The sequence below is a fragment of the Procambarus clarkii genome, chromosome 60 (assembly GCF_040958095.1).
Source record: "Procambarus clarkii isolate CNS0578487 chromosome 60, FALCON_Pclarkii_2.0, whole genome shotgun sequence".
In the NCBI taxonomy this organism is placed as follows: Eukaryota; Metazoa; Arthropoda; class Malacostraca; order Decapoda; family Cambaridae; genus Procambarus; species Procambarus clarkii.
The window spans coordinates 14432322-14449874 of record NC_091209.1 but is presented as its reverse complement, the minus strand read 5'-3'; the positions used below and the strand labels follow the sequence as shown (position 1 = coordinate 14449874).

Genomic DNA, 17553 nt, shown 5'->3' with positions numbered 1-17553 from the left:
TAGAAGTAAATAGGAACCTGGGAGTTAGACAGCTGCTACGGGCTGCTTCCTGGGGATGTGTGTGTGCGTGTACTAGAGAGAAATATATGTAGTAGATATAATAGAGGAAAATAGATTGGTTAGAAAAGGGGGGGTCCAAGAGCTAAAAAGCTCGATTTTGCAGACACGAATAGTAAATACAAATAGTAAATACACACAAAGAATATAATAAAAAATTTAAACAGGAAGTTGAAATTATAATAATCAACAGCAATAATAACGCAGATATTATGCTACAGCTATATTTGGCAAAAGGAGGCAAAACTTGGACCACGCTAAAGAAAATACAGAGGGATGATAAGGCTGATACCTGGTATCGTGGAACTTTCTAACGAAAACAAATTTAAGTGTCTCACTGCTTAGCTAGTGACGTATGACTAGGGAGGTAGGATCGAGGTTCACAAGAAGTTTAGTGGCACAGTCGAAGCTGTCCGAGCATGCCAGAATGCACAACAAGGTCATGCATTGGAGAAATTTCGTTTCAGGAGGAATACATGGAAGGTCTGGTTTGTAGATAAAGCCGGGAATGTCTGGAATGGTCTGCGACCTTGCTTTACTGAGACAAACATATTCAGTTTCAAGAACAGATTGAATAATTATATGCGGGAGAGGGGCTGCACTTAAACAGGACCAGACTAGTATGGGCCAGAAATTTTAATGTGGTGCTCCCTAATTTTTATGTTGTTATAGTCACCAAATTTCAAGCGTATGGAAGGAATATCTTGGCAGAAATATATTGCGCATGGAGGTCTAACAATATTTGCATTATTGGTGACTTCTTTTAGTTGAATAAACTGGACTAAAAAACATGAAATGCTGAGACAGAAGATTATTTTAGAATTAGATGGTGACTATTTTATTAAGCATATTATGGAGCCAACACAAGAAAACAATATTTTAGACAATGCTGACCAAAGGGAAAATACTAAAAAATATCAAAGATAAAAAGAAAGATATAAATATGAAAGATATAAAGAATATATAAATGATATCATTCATAATATGAATGATAAAAAGAAAGATATAAATATGAAAGATATAAAGAATGATATATAAATGATATCATTCATAATATGAATGAAAAATCGCTTACACACGACTCACAACTGATGACATCCGAACACTTCCGGAGCAAGTCCCTCGCTGACGAATTTTATTCGAACCACAACGCTGTAAATGCTTCACCCACGTACTACAAATACAAATAATCGCCAACAGAACCTAAACACCTAACCTAACCAGTGCCTAAATATGCACAATATGCTAATATATAATAATATTAATTTATATTTGAGAAAAGTTCTGTTTTGAATGAGCAGAATGGTAAAATTGATGAATGTGTTTTTGGGGTCAACCGCTGGATAGAATGGACTTCGTCTGAGGACGGGTTGCTGTAAATGCTTCACCCACGTACTACAAATGCAAATAATCGCTAATATAACCTAAATACCTAACCTAACGTAACCAATGCCTAAATGTGCATAGTATTCTAATATACAATATTAATTTATATTTGAGAAAATTCATATTTTGAATGAACAGCAAATTAAAATCGATGAACGCGTCTTTGGAGTCGACCGCTGGATGGAATGGACTTCGTCTGAGGACGGGTTGTATGCTGAGTTAAGCAATTATATTATTTGCGTTCAGTTAAGGGATTCCATTAACTGTTCTGAATCTAGGGAATCATCTACTTGTGTTGACTTAAGGAATTTCCCTACTTCTGTTGAGTTTAAAGAATCATCTAATTGTGTTAAGTTTATGGATTATTCTGCTTGCAGTGAGTTTAGAGATTCCTCTACTTGTGTTCAGTTAAGGGATTACTTTAATAGTGCTATGGTATGGGATGCCTCTCAGGACAAATTCCACAAAATGCCAATAATGCTCTATTATGAACGTAATTATTGAGAAAATCATTTTGAGACAACGGGGTGACTTGAACCGGCGTTCTGGTGATTCCCAGACACCTGCCTCAACCCACTCGGCCACGATAGGACTAAAGCCAACCAACCCGGAACTCTACTGCAATGTAAAGTAACGTTATTATTATTATTGTATTTCTGTCTTCTAAACCAGCACTAATAAAACAGTGTTCATATCAATATCAACTGATTTACCTTTACCATATCTAAATTCTATTATGTAATAATGTGTTTAACTCATATATCAAGAGATTTCTGTCTCCTTCACCGACCTGTACAAAATGTCTCCAACTACGTTCTGCGATGGCGACACACCGCCTCGAACACAGATCTAAGATATGTGCTTTTAATTATGGTCACATTTATGTATTGTATGATGTAATTATTTGTATTTTACTGATCTTTCTATACGCGGTCTTAACAAATTCGAAGTTGGAGTTGTTACACTTTTTTAAAGTCATATATCCTTTACACTTTTGATTTATTTATGAAATTAAATTGCACCAATTTGCTTAACGATAAAGAGTATTTTGTACGTAAGTTAAAAGCAAAGTCTTGAAATGTTTAGCTTACCACTACAAATGTGGGTGTGGACAGTGGGTCAGCCAGCGTGTTGAATGCCTTGGCTCGACCACACATACCAGACAGTCCCTGTATATAAGGTTGAATCCGGCATACAACACCTTTAGTCTCGTCACGACTCGCCACGGGTAAGTGCTTGCGGAGAGCTTCATGCCAAGAATTTCCGTATTGTATGTGCTAATTCTGATGGTGCTACACGCTCGAAGACGCTGGTGTCTCTAGCACCTCAATACAAGTTCGCATTACGTTCGTTGTGCATAACAGAGGATCTGAATTTCTCTTTAAAAAACATAGTACAGTGATTTTGTGTACTAGCTAAACCAGTATATTCATATATGAGCAGTAATATCTTCATTAGTCATGCGCACTGATGCAACTCCATCCATGACAATAATTCACGTTATCCCTAGAACTGTATGTTACAATACACTACTTTGATATTAATTTCGTGGATATTCAATTTCTGCAGACGATGAGTCACAATAACGTGGCTGAAGAAATGATGACCAAACCACACACCAGAAGATGAAGCAACGGCGACGTTTCGGTCCGTCCTGGACCATTAACAAGTATGATGCGACTTGATAATGGTCCAGGACAGACCGAAACATAGTCGTTTCTCCATCTTCTGATGTGTGGTTTGTTCATCATATTTAATTTCTGCTCCTGCTGCAATTGTTCAGTGTATAATTAATGTAGCACAATTAAGTCAGCGCAGCGAGACTATAACGAAATATTACAAAGTTCGATTCCCTCACAGGACCAGACTTTTGGGCCCGTTTCCTTTCACCTGATGCTACTTTTCACCTAGCTGTAAATGAGTACCTGGCAGCTAGTTAACTAACATGGAAAGATCAATTGTTGGCCTAGGGAGCCCTTAATAAGCCTAGCAGCAGACTTTCTGTCTCCGGATAATGTGCAACCATATTTATATTGTGCCTGTCAGTGGAGGTCACTTGAATGAGTATTGCCGTGCTTCTCCGTGATGATACCTGGAATATTACATTTGATCTGCATAATCTCTCATAATAAACATTCTTGCAATTTACACACACTTTGTTAGTTGATAATTTTAGAGCATAACGTTCTGCGCAGTCACTCAAAAAGCTTTAAGAAGTCCTCCAGTATATTATGTGATTGTTCACACTTGCAATCAAAGTCATACAATACAGCTTCCTTTAGTAAGTAGTCATCATTTATATTTGTAATATAACTTCACTTTCTTTTGAACTACAACTAAATACGCTGATCATATGATTTTTTGACATATGTTAAAGTATATCAACTAATTATATCACTAATTCAGTGTTAATAGGGTTTTGTGTTTCATTATTACGCATGAGGCAGCATCTAAAGACATTTAGATGCTTCCTAGGGAAGCAAGCCACATTTCTTGGAAAGTAAGACAAGATCTTGTATAAACAGATATTTCTTGTGTCTGCACCGCTAGCGTACACTGCTATTTATTTTGGGTAATGAGGCAAGATGCAACTATATAATGAGCAATGAGACAGAATCCGTGTCACAATTATTGACCGCCTCAATAAACCTGTTGCATATTTCAAAGAACTAGCGTTTACCGATGACTATTTCAGAAGAGATACAATCTAAGCTATACTTCAACAGAACGAGATCAAGTATCTGCCGTTGTTGGCTATATTTCAGGTGATATAGCATTTAGTGTCTACCGCTGTTGACTATACTTCAGGTGATATAGCATTTAGTGTCTACCGCTGTTGACTATACTTCAGCTGATATAGCATTTAGTGTCTCCCGCTGAAGCTTATACTTCAGTAGTGACAACATATATTGTTTGATAACTAAATTTATTACAATTGTTAACATTAAACTCAAAATAGTTAAAAAATTATAAGCTAAAATAAAACATTTACTTAAAGATTACTGTCTCCTCATTAGCATCTCAAATAATTATATTAAACAGCATCTCAATAGATTACTACTTCAGTAAAATTATTTATTTTAGCAGAGCTTACAAAAATAATGTTACAAGGGATCAAGTTAAGATACACTGTATTGACCTAGTGTAGTTGAATACAATAAATATACACTAAATAACTTAAATGCCATAATTAAATGTCCATCCTTCTAGGTATTCATCTGCAATCATAACGCACCACCACCATGTGTGACGACGAGGATCAGGTAGCCCTAGTGGTCGACAATGGCTCCGGCATGGTCAAGGCCGGCTTCGCCGGTGACGACGCTCCCCGCGCCGTCTTCCCCTCCATCGTCGGCCGAGCTCGTCACCAGGGTGTGATGGTCGGTATGGGTCAGAAGGACGCCTACGTCGGTGATGAGGCCCAGAGCAAGAGAGGTATCCTGACTCTCAAGTACCCCATCGAGCACGGCATCATCACCAACTGGGACGACATGGAGAAGATCTGGTATCACACCTTCTACAATGAGCTCCGTATCGCCCCTGAGGAGTCCCCAACAATGTTGACTGAAGCTCCCCTCAACCCCAAGGCCAACCGTGAGAAGATGACACAGATCATGTTTGAGTCCTTCAACCTGCCCGCCACTTACGTTACCATCCAAGCTGTGCTGTCCCTGTACGCCTCTGGTCGTACCACTGGTCTGGTGTGCGACTCTGGTGATGGTGTCTCTCACATGGTCCCCGTCTATGAAGGTTTCGCCCTTCCTCATGCCATCCTTCGTCTTGACCTTGCTGGTCGTGACCTGACCAACTACCTCATGAAGATCATGACTGAGCGTGGCTACTCCTTCACCACCACCGCTGAGCGTGAAATTGTCCGTGACATCAAGGAGAAGCTTGGCTACATCGCCCTTGACTTCGAGAATGAGATGAATGTTGCTGCTGCTTCCTCCTCCCTGGACAAGTCCTACGAGCTTCCCGACGGTCAGGTCATCACCATCGGCAACGAGCGTTTCCGTGCTCCTGAAGCTCTCTTCCAGCCTTCCTTCCTGGGTATGGAATCTGCTGGTGTTCACGAAACCGTCCACAGCTCCATCATGAGGTGCGACATTGACATCAGGAAGGATCTCTTCGCCAACATTGTCATGTCTGGTGGTACTACCATGTACCCTGGTATTGCTGACCGCATGCAGAAGGAAATCACAGCTCTGGCTCCCTCCACCATCAAGATCAAGATCATTGCTCCTCCCGAGCGTAAGTACTCCGTCTGGATCGGTGGCTCCATCCTGGCCTCTCTGTCCACCTTCCAGACCATGTGGATCACCAAGGAGGAGTACGACGAGTCCGGCCCAGGCATCGTCCACCGCAAGTGCTTCTAAATTTTAACAAATCTAACAACTATATAATGTTAGAACTATCCACATGCATTTTATGTTAAATACAACTATGTTACCTCCGACATCTAAAAATATTCTGCTCAATAAAATATTCTATATTCTACTTGAGTTTACACCTTAAAAGTACTTCCTTATAAAATAAACAATACAATAAAGAAATTAAGAAGAGTGTTTACCCAAACACTTGCGCGTCTGCTTGAACAAACATTACTCACTGAAATGAAACTATTCTTTCGATAGAAATTAACTTAAATATTGGCATCATAAAAAAGTATACAGAATTAATAGATATTCAGAAGTCTTTCAGTAGTCATAAGATTAAATTAATTACGAAAGACATGACATTTTTAAATACATATATTATCAGTCTCAAGTTTAAGTGAATTATATTTGTAAGCAACCTACATAAGGAATGCCTAATGTTAATATCGACATAATTTTTAACAAATAAAGAAAAAATCTTTAAACCTGATCATGTGTATATAAACCTGGGACACCTAGGTGAAAAAGTAGAGTCCTTGAGGACCCCATAAGATGAATGCTTTATATATAATTCAGCATCTAGTGTATATAAAGGAGATATCCAGCTAAACCCGGATCTCTTCCCCACAATTCCACCCTTTCCCCCGTCTTCTGATCTCCCATTTCCCCCCCTCACCTTGGTCGCCTCCCTGCTTCCCCTCTCCCCTTTCGATCAGAAAATTTATTATGAAGAAGCACTGATGCAACTCTATAGGTCTCTCAGAAAATATATTATTACAATCACATAAAATTCAAAAGGAACACACCAAACATTTCACCCCTAAAGAAATATTTAACTTTGGCCGACTCCAACCAATCTATGTTCATCACGTACCTCTGGCCAATGCCCCTGCAAAATTGGATGAGGCTTGCCCTAAGCAAGCCTCCAACCTCCAACCTTGGAAAAACAGATTATCTCTCATAGATGTAGATATACTTGGGCAGAGGGTACCAGGCATTGCCCGAATCTGTCAATATGTCTCCCCACTCTCTATCACTATGTATCTCTACTTTATCTCTAGCGATCTCTATCTATCTATCTATATGTCTACCTCTATCTCACCATTTCATCCTCCTCCTGCTTCTATTCCCCAAGAACTGAAACTGAATGAATCTAACAGATGTTTTGCTTTGGTTTTTGTTTTTTTCTTATCTTCTTCCTTCGACATGTTTCTTTTCAGTAACAACTCCACGGAAATCACATGACATATTTCACATCTGACTCCATGCAAATGGCATAAGGGTCTTCATAATTGCTATTATTTCTTAAAGCATTATAGTTAGGCCTACCACAACTAGCCTATGTACGTCCCATATCCGAGACTATTCCCCCTGCAAAATTTGGGCAAGGCTAACCCCAAGGGTCTGGCCTCCAGCTTTGGACAAACATACAGACAAATGGACATTATATCATTCTCTCCCTATATTATAGCGTGTGTTTGTAATTACCTAAGTGTAGTTACAGGATGAGAGCTACGCTCGTGATGTCCCGTTTTCCCAGCACTCTTTGTCGAATAACGCTTTGAAACTACTGACGGTTTTGGCCTCCACCACCTTCTCACTTAGCTTGTTCCAACTGTCTACTAATCTGTTTGTAAAAGAAAACTTTCTAATGTTTTTTCGGCACCTCTGTTTTTTTAGCTTGAATCTGTGTCCTCTTGTTCGTGAAATTGCTGGTTTCAGGAATTCTTCTTCGTCAATTTGGTCGATTCCTGTTAGTATTTTGTATGTGGTGATCATATCACCTCTTTTTCTTCTCTCTCCTAGTTTAGGTATGTTTAACGTCTCTAGTCCCTCCTACTAAATCTTGTCTTTCAGTTCCGTAAGCCATTTTGTAGCATGCCTTTGCACCTTTCTCAGTTTTTTTATGTGCTTCTTGAGATTTGGGCACCATACAACTGCTGCATATTCCAATTTTGGTCTCACAAAAGTCATGAACAGTTTCTTCAGTATTTCACCATCCATATAATTAAAAGCAAGTCTGAAGTTGGAAAGCGACGCATACGCTCCTCTTACAATGTTCTTTATGTGTTCCTCTGGCGACAGCTTACTATCCAAAACCACCCCTATGTCTCTTTCTTTATTAGAGTTCTGTAATTCCTTTCCACATAATTTTTAAGTTGTGTGTGTTCTATTTTCTCACATTCTATATTCCATAACATGGAATTTATTCACATTGAATTTTATTTGCCACTTGACGCTCCAAGCGCTTATTTTATGAAGATCGATTTGAAGGGCATTACAACCGATTGCGTGTCCTATCTTCCCCAATATCTTAGCATCATCCGCAAACATGTTCATATAATTCTATATTCCTTCTGGGAGATCGTTTTGTAGACGATGAACATTACTGGTGCAAGAATTGAACCCTGTGGTACTCCGCAAGTAACACTCCTCCAGTCAGATACATTATCTCTGATTACCTTCCTCGTCTCACTGTTAGTTAGAAATTTTTTCATCCATGTCAGAAGACTCCCTGTCACTCCTCCAGCATGTTCCAGTTTCCAGAACAGCCTCTTGTGTGGGTCCCTGTCAAAAGCCTTTTTTAAGTCCAGATAGACACAGTCAACCCAACCACCTCTTTCCTGTATTATCTCTGTGGTTCTATCATAAAAACTAAGTGAATTTGTTACACAGGATCTTCCTGTTCGAAAACCATACTGTCTGTCCGTTATTATGTCATTACTCTCTAGGTGTTCAACCCATTTGGCTTCAAGTATTGTTTCTAGTGTTTTGACTACCACGCTTGTTAATGATACGGGTCTATAATTTAGAGGTTCCTCTCGACAACCATTTTTATAAACTGGTACTATGTTTACCTTTTCCTTTTCGTTTACCTAAGACTCCTGTGCACACGAATGTCAGGAATATTAATTGGAGTGGAATGCTCAGCTCAGTTGCACATTCTCGCAGCACCCAAGGTGAAACTCCATCAGGTCCAACTGCTTTATTTCTTCCTTGCCCCATGAGTAATTTTTCAATCTCGTCTTGAGATGCCTCTATGTATTCTATGGCGTGCCCGGGAATTGGTATTGGGTCCAGTTCTATGAAATCCTCATTTTGTACAAATACACTTTGGATTTATTTGGATACACAAATACATTTAGCGTTTCGAACATTTCTTTTTCCATTCTCAATTGTCTTGTTCCCCCGTTCTCAATCTCTGGATTTTATCCTTTACATGTAGCTTGCTTTTAATGAGTTTATAGAAAAGGCCAGGATAGGTTTTACATTTATCTGCTATACCTTTCTCAAAATTCCTTCCTGCCTCTCTCCTCACTGTTGTGCAATTGTTTCTTGCTTGCTAGTAGTGCTGGTAAGTTTGTGGGTTAGGCCTCTTTCTATATTGAACCCATTTCCTAGTTTTTTCCTCTATGGCTCTCTCACAATTTCTGTTGAACCAATCTTGTTTTCTGGTCCTGCATCTCTGTTTTGATATGAATGTTTGTGTGCGCCTTCATCGTATATTTCGCAAAATTTGACATACATCTCATTTACTTCCTTGCCAAGCAACAAGTCTGTCCAATTAACCGTATTACAAAACATTCTAAGTTCATCATAGTGTCTTCTCTTGAAATCGAGTTCATCAACTCTTTCAATGTTCTCATTCTCTTCTAGATTATATCGCAGAGCATATTTAATGTCCAGCAGGACATGATTATTCTTTCCCAAGGAAGGAAGGAACTGGATGCTGCCAGTGATATGATATGCTGTCGGCCCTGGTTCGAATCCTTGAGGGGGTCAAAGTTTACAGTATCAACATAATACAAGCGGAAAATAATAAGCAAAAGAAGAGGGAGATTATCCCAGATCCTTATCAGTATAATCATGACTTAAGAGATAAAAGCATATATAAAAAGAAGCGAGTTCGGACTGGTACGAGTAAGGTATAAAGAATTACATATATATTTTCCTCTCTTGGGGGAATGAGGAATCTGTTTCCTTTCGCTGCTGCCTGACGAGATGCGTGGTTTGTGATTGGCTTGTGGAGCTTATGTAATCAGTGATATCAGCAATTATTTCAGAGCGAGGATTGCAGGAGTGTGGAGGTATTTAAATCTAACTTGAATTTTAAAATGGTCAAGAATTCCAAAATATATAACCATATAAAACAAATGATTCATTAAAAACGTTTAGCTAGAGTGGCCAATAAGTAAATTGCCCCACCAATCGTGACAAATAAGGAAGCAGAAATCAAGGCGAAAGGAAAGTCCTTGCTTAGTCTTGGCGCGACAACACCGCTACAGAGGCCGCCTGGTTTCTGTATATAAAGGATGATTCAACATCAAACCCCTTTAGTCAAGTGAGGACTCATTGCGGGCAGTGGGTAAGGTCTCTCGCACACGATGCACCGTCGTTACTGATTTTCTGTGAAGTTGAGCGTGCAGTTGGTGGCTAGTTTGGCGGCGCAAGAAGAGCGCGAGTGTGTTACTTAGATAACTGTGAACAGCCATACGATGGCTCAATTGTGGTAACTGTGGGGGTGAACGCTATCTAGAACTCTTTCATACCGATTCCAAGCTAAGTTCGATATTGTATATTTTCAAACATTTTGAACACTATCCACATAGACTACTGTATTAATGCGCTTTAGATAGATGGACAACATTTTAACGCATATTAAAGTTTTGTATATTCTTATGTTTGACCCAAGGCTCATAATTATTCGCTGTGTGAAGTATTAAGTTTTTATATAAATTTTCTTTAATTATCTTATTTAACCGCTGTCATCTATAGCACAAAAGTTTGTTATTGTTTCATCAGTAATTAATATAATATTTGTATTTTACATGTAAAACTTAATAGTTCTTGATATCATACTTCATGGCAAGTAAAATATTAAGCATATTTTTATTTTAACGTGTAAGTCTGATTTTTAATATATTTTATGTGCTCTAGTAAAAAAATTATTGCTTATAAAGTTTCAGACATTTATATGCAAAAGTAATGGAGAATCAGATTTGATTAGGTGCGAAGATTTAAGGTAATAGGGCGTTAAAGGTTAGGCAAGCTTCAGTGCCTAGGTTTAATGTTAAGTTCAAGTTCAAGTATGTTTATTGAGACAAGAAAGAAATACATCTCAAAGGGATAGAGTAGCTTAGGCTATTTCTACCCCCCTGGTGTTGAGTTAGCTGTTTTGTGCATGGCATACCTCAACTGATAGGAATATAAAAACTGCTACTGAACTTATTTATAATATTCAATTTTCATTCATGGGAGCTAGGCCATTCATACACGATACCTCGACTGATAAGATTATAAAGGCTGCAACTCAACTTATTTATAATATTCAATTTTCATTCATGTATTAAAAACATTAGCGAAATGTTTTACCATTAACATCACTATACATGAGAATCCATGATTTATAAAGCTTTTAGCAATGTTTAAAATAATCTCATGGGTAATTTCCATTGAGAATGTCATGAATGCTTATCAAAAGTTTTTTTTTTTTGCTGTGAGTTTCACCTAAGTTCAAGTGTTCGTGTGTACACTTGAACACTTTACTTCACCAAAGTTCATGTGTACTAATCATAAATATAGTTTATGATTATTAAACTGTGTACATACACAGATACGTATACAGTATCCTTTCAGAACATAAATCCTTCGTCAAAGGACAAATTTAATATTTGCTCTAAGAACTAATATATACTTTACGAGTGTGCACAGTGATTCATGACTGGACATCAGTCTTACTGAGGACATTGCTCCATTAACAAATCTTTATAGTCAAGATATTTTACCGCACAATTTGCGACAGTGCAGAGTTATCACACAATATATACGAAATTCAAGTCTCATACTCAATACATCAATCGTTATTAGCATCTCTACAGGAGACAACGTAATTAAAATATCACCACAAAATTAAGGCAAGAGTGTAAGGTCACAAGGTCTAGGAGGCCACTCTACAGCCCCACATGTACATCTACAAAAATTGGATGGAGGACATTTGAAATTTGTTGTTAAAGAAGAAAAACTAAGGACTATTGATAAATTTATGGAGAAGACTTAAAATGTCAGAGTATTTTAGTTGAAAAAATCAGGTGTGCTTGAGAAGCAATCTATATTTATTGTAGCTCAAGTGTTTATAAACTTACAGCAAAAAAAAAAAAACTTTTGACAAGCATTCAAGACATTCTCAACGGAAATTACCTTTGAGATTATTTTAAACATCGATGAAAGCTTTATAAATCATGGACTCTCATGTACAGTGATGTTTATGGTAAAACATTTCACCAATACATTTCATACATATGCTGTTAGAGGAATTTATAAATGTTATTTCTTGTAGGTGATAACCTGCATTCATAACGTACCACCACCATGTGTGACGACGAGGATCAAGTAGCCCTGGTTGTGGACAATGGCTCCGGCATGGTCAAGGCCGGCTTCGCCGGTGACGACGCTCCCCGCGCCGTCTTCCCCTCCATCGTCGGCCGAGCTCGTCACCAGGGTGTGATGGTAGGTATGGGTCAGAAGGACGCCTACGTCGGTGATGAGGCCCAGAGCAAGAGAGGTATCCTGACTCTCAAGTACCCCATCGAGCACGGTATCATCACCAACTGGGACGACATGGAGAAGATCTGGTATCACACCTTCTACAATGAGCTCCGTATCGCCCCTGAGGAGTCCCCAACAATGTTGACTGAAGCTCCCCTCAACCCCAAGGCCAACCGTGAGAAGATGACACAGATCATGTTTGAGTCCTTCAACCTGCCCGCCACTTACGTTACCATCCAGGCTGTGCTGTCTCTGTACGCCTCTGGTCGTACCACTGGTCTGGTGTGCGACTCTGGTGATGGTGTCTCTCACATGGTCCCCGTCTATGAAGGTTTCGCCCTTCCTCATGCCATCCTTCGTCTTGACCTTGCTGGTCGTGACCTGACCAACTACCTCATGAAGATCATGACTGAGCGTGGCTACTCCTTCACCACCACCGCTGAACGGGAGATTGTCCGTGACATCAAGGAGAAGCTCTGTTACATTGCCCTTGATTTCGAGAATGAGATGAATGTTGCTGCTGCTTCCTCCTCTATTGACAAGTCCTATGAGCTTCCCGACGGTCAAGTCATCACCATCGGCAACGAGCGTTTCCGTGCTCCTGAAGCTCTCTTCCAGCCTTCCTTCCTGGGTATGGAATCTGCTGGTGTTCACGAGACCGTCCACAGCTCCATCATGAGGTGCGACATTGACATCAGGAAGGATCTCTTCGCCAACATTGTCATGTCTGGTGGTACCACAATGTACCCTGGTATTGCTGACCGCATGCAGAAGGAAATCACAGCTCTGGCTCCCTCCACCATCAAGATCAAGATCATTGCTCCTCCCGAGCGTAAGTACTCCGTCTGGATCGGTGGCTCCATCCTGGCCTCTCTGTCCACCTTCCAGACCATGTGGATCACCAAGGAGGAGTACGACGAGTCCGGCCCAGGCATCGTCCACCGCAAATGCTTCTAGATTAAATTTGTAAGCGTTTATATGCTTGTTTAGGTTTGAAAACGTTAAATCATGTAGCAAAATATTCGTTATTTTGTGGTTTACAGCATTAAATCTGACGTTATTTAGAATTTTGCTTTTCACTGAAACCCTGATGACTCAACTATTCCACATTTTTACATAGAACTGATAGACTGGAAAAAAATGCAAAATGAATCACTCAGAATTATACTTGGCTGTCCTGTAACTACCAAAGTTCTCAATATGCTGAAAAAATTAAATATACCTAAGATTCAAGATACAACATTTGAAATTAATCTCATGATGGGACTAAAGCTTCTGCATGATAACAAAAACAACATTGTGTCAGTTGAATTGTTAGAACATATACGTAATGATACCAGCGAGTCTAAATAGATCCAAAGAACAGCGACTCATTAAAATGATGGGACTGCGCGATGTATATATAGATGAAATAGTACAGCACTTCCTTCCACCCTGGCTAACTTGACGTCTGCATACCTCACCAAGAAACTAATCACAAACAACCCTCGTGCTCAGCTTGCTGCTAAATTAAGCACCATAGAGCACATTCACAATATACAAACTAAAAACAACATCGCACAAACGATATACAATGACGATCACTCAATACAGGAACAGGGAAGGCAGAAAGTGTTGCTCATCAACCCGGAGGCAGCACAATTCAAAGGAATGTGAGTTAATAACTTTGCATCCAAAATGCAAGCTGAGTTGGTAGCAATACTGGTAGTACTCGAAATTATTGACAACACTGAAGTAGACAGCTTAATGATTTCCGACTCCCTTTCCTGACTACTAGCAATAAATAGTTTGCAATCAAGCAATAGTGGCTTTAGGCATTGTATGTACTAGCTCTATCTATAAATCCATCAACTTTTGTATCTTACCTTGTATGTATGTACCTTACCTGAATAAAAATGTATTATTATTTATTATAATGTGTTTGTCTCAGAAGCCAGACAAAGATATATAAGCATACTTTACAAGGGGGGGGGGGGGGGGAATATAAAAATGTTGTGGATTCCTTCTCACATTGGCCTGCCGGAACATGATAAAGTTGATGCCCTTGCTAAGGTTGCAGTAAATAAAGACAGTGTTGAACGGAATCTTGAGTTATCAATAGTTAAAAGTGTCATTAGACGATAACTCTTGGATGAATTTGAAGTAGAACAGTGCAAACTGGAACTAGCAGGTCCACTGTCTATCACATTGAAATGTGTCAAGTAAAACATGTGTATGGGGCAAGTAATAAAGTCAGCAGACAAACAGACGTTGTCACAGCTCGAATGAGACTTGGCTACAGGTATCTCTGGCAGTTCGGCTTGTATTGGGATCTAGATGAAGTAAAGTGTAAAGTGTGTGAACAAAGACAGGGACACACACTCGAACACTATATTTTTTTTTATCTTGGATTATAGTAAAATTGAGCCATTCAGAGATAATTCTAGACTTACGTTGTATGATATGGCTATCAATCTTATTGCTAAGGATAAAATGCCTGAAATCCATGCACTGTATCCATATTTCGCTCCCAGTAGATAAACGACATATGAGATAAAGAAACAAGTAGTGTATTGTGAAGACTAATATTAACAAACAGCAGTTCCCCTATGACTCTGTAATATCTCCATTGCTCAAACAATTATGAATTAGCGATAAGACCTACCATTTATGTATAATGACTTACTGTAATTGTATAACTCTTGAAATGGAACATTCTCTGTAACTATCTTCTTGAGATGATTTCGGAGCTTAGCGTCCCCGCGGCCCGGTCCTCGACCGGGCCTCCTTCTAGCTAAATGTATGTGTGTGTATATATGTATGTATGCATATGTGTGTGTATGTATGTGTATAAAGTATATGTGGAAGCTGATCAGAGTTACGTTTCGCCTTTGTAAATGCATATTAATGACATTATGTAAAAGACATATCGAACACTTTATGTAGCATACATAAATCTTTGTATCTATGTATTTACGTATGTAGCTTAGCCTAGCATTTTAAAAGCACTACAATCACATTCTGTGGTTGATTGTTCAATAAATCCCTGAACTGTATATTTGACAAATCTCTCACCCTGTCCATGGAGGACAGAAGAAAATGTATATATGCTGGTTAGCATTGTAAATGTGAGGCCACGTCTGTGGTGGAAAAAACTACTGAACGGTACACATGACGTCATAGCAATATATATCAGATGCTAGAGGTACACATCACAGAACGGGACACATGCCACAGAACGGGACACATGCCACAGAACGGTACACACATGCAACAGAACGGTACACATGCCGCAGGAACGGTACACACATGCAACAGAACGGTACACATGCCGCAGGAACGGTACACGGTAGGTCACAACGGTACACATGCCACAGAACGGAACATATGCCGCAAGAACGGTACACGTCACAACGGTACACATGCCACACAACGGTACGCATAATGCTTCAAACCGGTGCACACGATACTACAAAACGGTACACATGTCAGGCTAAAACACATGATGCCACAACACGGTACATGATAACACAGAACGGTCTACCCATTTAACCTTCAAACATTAAAATAACAACTTTTTTTTTTTACAAAATCAAATAATAATAAAAAGAACCCGAAATAAATAATTTACGAAAGTAAACAGCACTAGTTATTTCAGTCATTTGGTCATAAACGTCGAGAAGCCTAGCACGATGGCAGATATTTTTTTTTTAATTGCCGAGCACTTAATCTTTTGAAGCAGCGAGATGTTCATTCCTAATGAGCTGCACCAGCACTCTTATTCAGATTGGAATTGAGAAGAGGAAAAACACAGCTAGATCACCACAAGATGGCTCTTAAGAATTTGGGTATAGGATGTGTGTGTATGGTAGGAGAGTGAGCTGCGAACTGTTAGGCGCACCGCGACCAATGTGGCGCCGGGTATTAAGGCGCGGGTTAAAATGCTTAAAATGTTGGCGCGATTGCCGATACCGGTAGATTTTTGTATATAAAGCACAATCCGGCGCCAGATAGATTTAGTCAGATCAAGACTCGCTCTGGGCTGGTGGGTTTGGTGAGTTCCCTAGAATCAGTCCACAGTGGCTGTTTAACTTGGGTTTGTTAGTGTTACCTGCCTCATTCAATCAAACAGTATGAGCATTGATTAACGAGGTGTCCCACTCATTATATTCAATGTGCTGTTAACTGCTGACTCGTTAACGAGATACTCCGTTTATTATGCACTCTGTGATAATATTTCCTCATGAAATGTTGCTTGCTCGAGGTGCTCATTTTCATTAAATCCAATGTGCTACCACCTGCCATGAAACTGTAGCTTGAACGAGGTATTCAGCTAATCATATCTTCTGACCTGTTAATTTATCTTAAGAAATTGCACGAATAAGATCCTCCGGTCACAGTATTCCTCGTGCATTTACCCCGACGCTAAGCTCACCACCTTGTGTGCATCTTTATTTTGCTGTCATTCTAACAGGTATATTCTGAAAGCCATCTAGACACATTAGCCATTGTTACTGAATTGCATAACATACTTCTTCTTCCATTATTTTTAAAATTACATATATTTAGTTCAGCATCTAAATAGACCCGTATTTGGGTCTACAAACCCAAATAATAAGTAAAAGGGAACTTTGGAGTTAATTTTTAATCTTCCTGCTTCAGTGAAGAAAAACATAAGGTATATCGAGAAGATTCGTGCCAGAATCATAAATCGAAAACTTTATGTCGTTTTCAACGATATATATATATATATATATATATATATATATATATATATATATATATATATATATATATATATATATATATCTGCATGTTGCGCGTGATATATAATTTATATTTTTCCTTATACTGTATTAAGTAATATTTAAAGTATATAATTTCTAAGACAGTGGAAAACGGTCATATTTAAATTCAATATAAATTACTGGACATTTAAGAGAAATTAAATTATATTTTTGACATATTAATTGGTTTTGGATTTACGGCCTATCAATTGCAATTAAGGCCACCTCAAGATTTGACTGACTAGCCAGAAAATATTGTTTAGTTAAGAATGTATTTAAGTACTAAAGAAAATTCTTGGTATATTTAAAATGAGCTTAAATGTATAATAACAAATAATTACGAGCGCGAAATATGTAAAATAATCGATGGAATATAAAGTATTGGAAATATAAAATCGACAATAAAACAATACGCATTATTA

The 17553-nt window shown here is 38.8% G+C and overlaps 3 protein-coding genes across 6 annotated transcripts in view; 2 read left to right on the top strand and 1 right to left on the bottom strand.

The window, feature by feature from the left end:
- LOC123766797 (nuclear exosome regulator NRDE2) overlaps positions 1–17553 on the bottom strand; it is a 177868-nt gene that overhangs the window by 133149 nt on the left and 27166 nt on the right. The gene's annotated exons all lie outside the window — the stretch shown is intronic.
- LOC123766811 (actin-2, muscle-specific-like) lies at positions 2566–5938 on the top strand. Its single transcript, XM_045756205.2, has 2 exons — positions 2566–2671; positions 4654–5938. The coding sequence occupies exon 2, from the start codon at positions 4686–4688 to the stop codon at positions 5817–5819; it is 1134 nt and encodes a 377-aa protein (XP_045612161.1). The 5' UTR covers positions 2566–2671; positions 4654–4685; the 3' UTR covers positions 5820–5938.
- On the top strand, positions 10069–13432 carry LOC123766812 (actin-2, muscle-specific). The gene is made up of 2 exons (XM_045756206.2): positions 10069–10185; positions 12157–13432. The coding sequence occupies exon 2, from the start codon at positions 12189–12191 to the stop codon at positions 13320–13322; it is 1134 nt and encodes a 377-aa protein (XP_045612162.1). The 5' UTR covers positions 10069–10185; positions 12157–12188; the 3' UTR covers positions 13323–13432.